At 37.8% G+C, this 6,938-nt stretch overlaps 1 protein-coding gene across 1 annotated transcript in view; it reads left to right on the forward strand.

The window, feature by feature from the left end:
- The window catches only part of LOC107754990 (C-type mannose receptor 2-like), a 4,258-nt gene extending 3,977 nt beyond the window's left edge, over positions 1-281 (forward strand). The window contains exon 4 of the mRNA XM_016571636.1: positions 49-281. Coding sequence (XP_016427122.1) covers positions 49-281 — 233 coding nt within the window. The remainder of the gene's footprint in view (positions 1-48) is intronic.
- The last annotated feature ends 6,657 nt before the right edge of the window (positions 282-6,938 follow it).

A 6,938-nucleotide genomic window follows, 5' to 3' on the forward strand; every position in this document is an offset into this window, starting at 1 on the left:
TTGATCAGTCTCTCTCTAGTTTCTGCTTGTGCTTTGTTTGGTTTCCAGATAAACTGATTGTGATCAGAGAGAATCTGACGTGGTCTGAAGCTCTGAGATACTGCAGACAGAATCATGTGGATCTAGTCTCGGTTCATTCAGAAGATATTCAGCGTCGTGTGATGAACGTGGTTAAACGGGCGTCTACTGCGGCGGTGTGGTTGGGTTTGCGTCACTCCTGCACTGTGGGCATCTGGTTCTGGGTGAATGGAGAGGCAGAAACCTTTTGCTCAGATTTTTGATAATATAGTTCAAATATATTCTTCAGTAAACAGTTATTGAACTGTAAATTGTCTAAATTGTTCTTTTGAGGGTCTGTTTTCCTGTAGGTGGATGAATTTCTGTTGATGTATCAATTGCTGTTAATTTATGTTTTTCTTTTACCGACTGTTTTAATGTGTCTATTTTGTCATTTACTTATTTCAGAATTACAACACATTAATCTGTCAATTGACTTTTGTGAGATACACAAAAGTACATGTGTACATATGTACTCCTCATTAGATAAACATTTATACTGTGTTCCTTCTATTTTGTTATGAGGTAATTAATGTACCTGAAGGATATGATATGAGTTTTCTAAATTCCTCATTTGTATTTTAAGGATTCTTGATTGCTGGTGTGGCTACTTCTCTCTCTTATATAGAGATTGGTGTATTAACCATGTCTTTAGATTAGAATTGACTGGCTAAATGTGAATCAGTAAGCACCAACATTATGTGCCTCAGCTATGAAATGAAAATGTAAAATATTGTTTATTCTTAAGTGAATAAGAATAAAATATCTACAATCCTTTTACATAAAAAGAAAAAAAAAAACATAAAAGAATGTGTCAACAACAGCAGCTCTCAAATAAACTCCTGTACAACCAGCACTCTCATCTCTGACTGTTTCACAACATCAGAATGATCATTAAATGATACAATCCAAGAAAATAAAAGGTTTAAATCCTATTAAAATGTTGAGGTGTAGTGTACCTTCCCAATTGTTTTTACATGATTTTATTAAAATGGAGCTGATGAACAAGCACAATTAAACATTCATAATCTACATTTAGTATTGCAAATGATTACAATTTGTTTCCCGTGATAACAACAATTTAACTGACATACATCTTAAAAATATTTCACACAGCCTTTGTAAAAACAAAAGGCTTCTTTTTTTTTGGTATATTGTTGGATTTTATGAGTCAAGTTAATACGACTAAATGTAATGAGTTTAGAACAAATAACACTCACTGTTTATCCATCAACTGACTCTCAGCTGATCCACGTCTACCTATAGGGATGCGACACCTATCACAGCACTCATATATAAGGTCCTTCAGTAGTATCACCAGCTTTGCGTTGCTCAATAGCTAATTAATGGGAATTCGGCAGGGAAACACCATCATCTCACTACTACGAATTGTGCAATCGGGAATTTAGTGAGAGGAATTCGTTCCCCTTTGGACTTCACCTCGATTCATTCAAGTTGTTAACTTTGAACATGTGCTTTCGCAATGGGGTTAAGTTTGTGTTCGATTTTCCTCACACATTCAACGATAAATGGCAATAACTCCAAAATGACTAGCCCTAAAAATTCTAAAACAGTATTACCGCCAACAGGACAAAGCTGATAATGTTACTCAACATTATTTTTCAGTTGATATAATAGGCACTGCCCCGCACAAGCTGTTGTAACGTGCATTAAGCCGGGAGAGATCGCTCTTGGCGAGCTGTAGTAAGGGACCGTGGGGTAAGTGCATAGACTGTAAAAAAAGATGGACGACGCGTCTCCTATTCCTTCCACTATAGAAAAGTGAAGCCAAAGCCTCTCAGTATGGCCGCTGCCATCTTGAGTAAATGACGTCATTTGGAGCCCGAGTCTGCGCAGTAGAGATTCGTTTGGAGCCAGAGTCTGTGCAGTAGAGATTCGTTTGGAGCCAGAGTCTGTGCAGTAGAGATAGACCCAATCAACTATAACGACACGCCCCGTTTTTATAGCATCAACCTACTAGCTAAAATCCAACTTATCACAAAAATGAACAATTGAACATATATCAGCGTGATAACAACTACATTTAATGACCAAAACCATCTTTCGGAAAATTGTATTGGAAGCGAAATTTATTATTTTATTTTGACTCAAGTCCCATTCGTTTACATGGAGAGGGTGGAGTTTATGACCTGTACTGCAGCCAGCCACCAGGGGGCGATCAAAGAGCCCGCAGCTTCACTTTTCAGCATGTGTGAGGCACACCCGGGTAAGTCCAAGTTTTCGCGCATTGATCAAAAGTGCCTGTTTCGGAAGTAACATTGCTTCATGCATTGCTATATTATTGTTATAGAATCCTTGAGTTATATGACTGACTCAAGAACAAGTTCAGATGGGATCTTCACTTTTGATCTCCATTCATCTCTGAATGTCTTCAGGAAGCTAAGCTAAGTTCCTATTTAATGCTCTCAGATTATTGGCAACATGCTTGCTAAGGCTATCCGACTTGCTTAGACTTATTTAGTCGCTTATTTAGTCGCTGCGTCATTACATCACGTCTGTAAACATAAAGACTTGTCCTAGCTAGTAGGCTATATCGCATATCAAGCGTAGCATCAGTTCTGGCAGTTCACCTTAGTAAAGCTTGCATCAGCTGACTCCAAATGTGAAGCCAAAGCATCTCAGTATGGCCACTGGCATCTTGAGTAAATGAAGTCATTTGGAGCCAGAGTCTGCGCAGTAGAGATTCGTTTGGAGCCAGAGTCTGCGCAGTAGTGTCGTGAGGTGGAGATGCGGTATCAAACTCCCGCCCAAACTCCCAATCAACCATAATGACACGCACCGTTTTAAAGCATCAACTTACTAGCTAAAATCAAACTTATCACAAAAACGAACAATTGAACATATATCAGCGTGATAACAACTACATTTAATGACCAAAACCATCTTTCGGAAAATTGTATTGGAAGCGTAATTAATTTTTTTATTTTGACTCAAGTCCCATTCATTTACATGGAGAGGGTGGGGTTTATGACCTATACTGCAGCCAGCCACCGGGGGACGATCAACGAGCCCGCAGCTTCACTTTTCAGGACGTGTGAGGCACACCCGGGTAAGTGCAAGTTTTCGCACATTGATCAAAAGTGCCTGATTTGGAAGTAACATTGCTTCATGCATTGCTATATTATTGTTATAGAATCCTTGAGTTATATGACTGACTCAAGAACAAGTTCAGATGGGATCTTCACTTTTGATCTCCATTCATCTCTGAATGTCTTCAGGAAGCTAAGCTAAGGGTTTAAGGATCAGGGGGTGGAGACAGGTAGGTTTAGGTATATGTAAGGTGGGAGGAGTTGGATCTGGATCCAACCACGCCCCCTGGATCTTGTGTTCTGCAGTGAGGATCATCTCAATAGCGATGACACATGTATTAGTAAGAGCTTTGAAGAAAAAAAGAAGGTGGGCATTACCTCAGCTGGTGTGTTTCAGACGAAGCTTTAAAGACAGCAGAGCAAAGAATCCCGAAGAAGAAAAATGAGAAGACGCAAGGCCTTTTATAAACAACTTTTTAGGGGATTTCCAGTATGATGTCACAAGACATTTCCCAGATAGCATGCGGATGTGGGCCACTTAAGGCAATGATGTGGCACTGCTGGCCTTCTTATGGCCCTGACAAAATGGATGTAAGCCTGAAGTGGCCCATATGTAAAACAGCAAATATGGCCCAAATGTATCAAATCACATGTGGGCCTCTGTAGGTAAAGATGCGGTGTTGACGGCAATGTGTAATCTGAATGTGACCCTAAAGTGGTCCATGTGGTAAACAGTGATTATGGCCCAAATAGTGCCAACCAAATGTGGGCCACCTTTGGCAAAAATGTGGCATTAACGACAAATGCTAATCAGGGAGTAAACCAAATGTGGTCCACATATGTTTCAGCAAATGTGGTCCAGGTACATAGAAACGTATCTGGGCCAGTTTTGACAAAGATATGGCACGGTAAGCACTGGCTAATGTGGCTGTGAGCCTAAAGTGGCCCACATATGATGCCACAAATGTGGCCCAGTTATCCTAAACCATATCTGGGCCAGTTTTGGCAAATATATGGCACAGTAAGCACTGGTTAATGTGGCTGTGAGCCTAAAGTGGCCCTTATATGATGCCACTGTTTTGGACTGGTTTAAAGATGGCGGCATGCAGGTGTGGAGTGTTAATATCGCTGTTCAGTTTGTCACTATTCTATACTCTTTTTAATCGTTTGAAAGAAGTGGATGAATTTTCTTTTAATATTGGGAGAGCAGAAAAACAAACACGATGTGGATGTAAACATCTCGGTTTTGGGACGAGTGTTGTTTTTTCACTGATTTACCATCCGTGGATTAACTGTTCAAGGAAACAATGACGCAGCGGAAAAATTTGAAGGCATCTAAGTGACTGAGTGATTATAATGATGTGTCTCCTTTTGTCAGGAGATATTCATCAATGTTCTGGGCCTGTTTCGAGGGATTTTGAAGGTATTATTTCAGGCGATTCTGATATGAGAGCCCGAGATTCGACTGTCGAGCAATGTCGGAATTTGGAAATTGCCGTGGAATGGAGTTCTAAAGCAGATTGTTGGAGAGATTTCCTTCTTTGTTTTGAAACAATAAATGTAATTTGAATGCAGAATGGTGTGGTGGATATGTTTTCTACATCTGAGGAAGGTGGCAGGACTTTGAGGACACCGAGGCCCAGAGCTGGGTCTGTTGAGGAAGATGCGCAGCTTTAACGGGATCAAACGACTTCGGATATTAACGAAATGAGGGACATAGGTATTTTGAAGGGATCGCACATGGTTCTTCTTAATGTTAGGAGTCTGCTTCCAAAGATAAGTGAATTGCGGCATTTATGTCAGGAATCCAATGTATCTCTGTTTGGTTGCAGTGAAACATGGTTGGATGACTCAATATTGGACGCAGAGATACATATTACAAATTACTGTTTGTTAAGAAGCGATAGGAATCGTAAAGGAGGTGGAGTTTGTGCATATATTAGATAAGATGTCGTGTTTAAGGAGCAAAAATACTTGGACAGTGCCGCTATTGAAGCTGTTTGGCTGGACATTTTTTTACCTAAGAGTAAACCGATTTTAGTGGGTATTTGCTATCGCCCACCTGATCAGAATGACTTTTATGAGAGACTTGATGAGATTTTAAGTGCTTCTAATTTCAATATTGGACAAGCGATAATAATTATGGGGGACTTAAATACGGATATGCAAAAACATGATACTTCAATTTATAAACATTTTAATATATTTTGTGAATCATGCTTTGAAACAGATTATTGTGGATCCTACTAGAATTACACCTAAAACTAAAACTGTCATTGACATTGTAATGGTATGTGATAATTCTAAGGTTTGTAGAAGTGGTGTTTTGGATGCTGGTATTAGTGATCATTGTATAGTATATGTAATTAGGAAATCTAGGAGAGAGGCTATAAGGCAACATAATACAGTAAAATTGAGATCTCTCAAAAAATACAGTCCACAAGTTTTTATAGAAGAACTTAGTAAGGTTGACTGGACTGAGGTTTTGCAGTGTGATGAGGTGGCTATGGCCTGGGATAGGTTTAAGATTACTTTTTTTAGAAGTTTTGAGTAAGGTTGCACCTTATAAAGAAATAAGAATTAAGCAAAGGACTGAACCTTGGATGAAGCATAGTATTTTAAAGGCAATTAAAGAGCGTGATGATAGTTTTAAGGTTTTTAAAAGGGATAAAAATAATGATAATTTTGAGATATTTAAACGTAAATGGAATAAGGTAATAGAGGCTAAAATAACTTTTTTAAGGATAAGATTAGTGAAATGAAGCAGGATTCTCAAAAATTATGGAGAGTATAAATTAATTAAATGACTTAGGGTATCAGGAAAAAACTAAAATAAAATGTCGGATTATATAAGGAAAGAAATGGATAAAGGGAAGTTAAGTGTGATGGTACTGTTAAGATCTACAAAAAGCGTTTGAGACAATCGATCACAGTATTCTGCTTTTAAAAGTTAAAGCAATGGGTTTTAGTAATACGGCCTGTAAATGGATTACGTCTTACCTTGAAAATAGGTATCAAATAGTAGATTTAAATGGGGTGTTTTTGGATTGTTTGACCATTTCATATGGGGTTCCGCAAGGGAGTGTATTAGGTCCTTTACTTTTTTTATTATATATTAATGATTTAAAAATGGCCTGTTCAAATAAGCTTTTATTATATGCAGATGATGCAGCAAAAATTGTGTCTCATGAGAGGAAGGAAAATATTGAAAATGAATTAAGTAGAGAGATTGAAGGGGTCTCCAAATGGTTTTGCCATAATAAACTGTCTTTACATTTGGGGAAAACTGTTATATTATTTGGCTCGGCTGCTAAATTGAAAAAAAATTCTGTAGATTAGAGGTAAAGGTTGGAGGTCAAATTATTACACCTAAACGAAAAGTAAAATATTTGGGTTGTGTTTTGGACAGTAATTTGACAGGAGAAAAGATGGCTGCTTTAGCTCATTCAAAAAATTGTAATCAAATAACATTTTTAGCAAGACAGTCGGCTTTCTTAGATACTGAAACTTTAAAAATGTTGGCTGGTGCATTAGTGCAGTCACACTTTGATTATGCTGCAGTTTTGTGGTATAGCAGTATTTCAAAGAAAAAAATAAATAAATTGCAGACTGCTCAAAATAAGTTGTGTAGGGTTATTTTGAAAGTACATCCACTGATGCATTTGCGAGATGAACATTATAGGAAAATTAGTTTTTTAAAAGTCGAAAAAAGGGTAACTTTTTTTTTTTAAACTGGTGATGGTGTTTAAGATATTAAAGAAAATGGTTCCAAAGTATTTGTTGGAATATTTTGTATTTGTAAGAGAGGTTCACTGTCATTCGACAAGGCCG

Source organism: Sinocyclocheilus rhinocerous, unplaced genomic scaffold (assembly GCF_001515625.1).
Source record: "Sinocyclocheilus rhinocerous isolate Xijiao unplaced genomic scaffold, SAMN03320098_v1.1 scaffold3640, whole genome shotgun sequence".
Lineage (NCBI taxonomy): Eukaryota > Metazoa > Chordata > Actinopteri > Cypriniformes > Cyprinidae > Sinocyclocheilus > Sinocyclocheilus rhinocerous.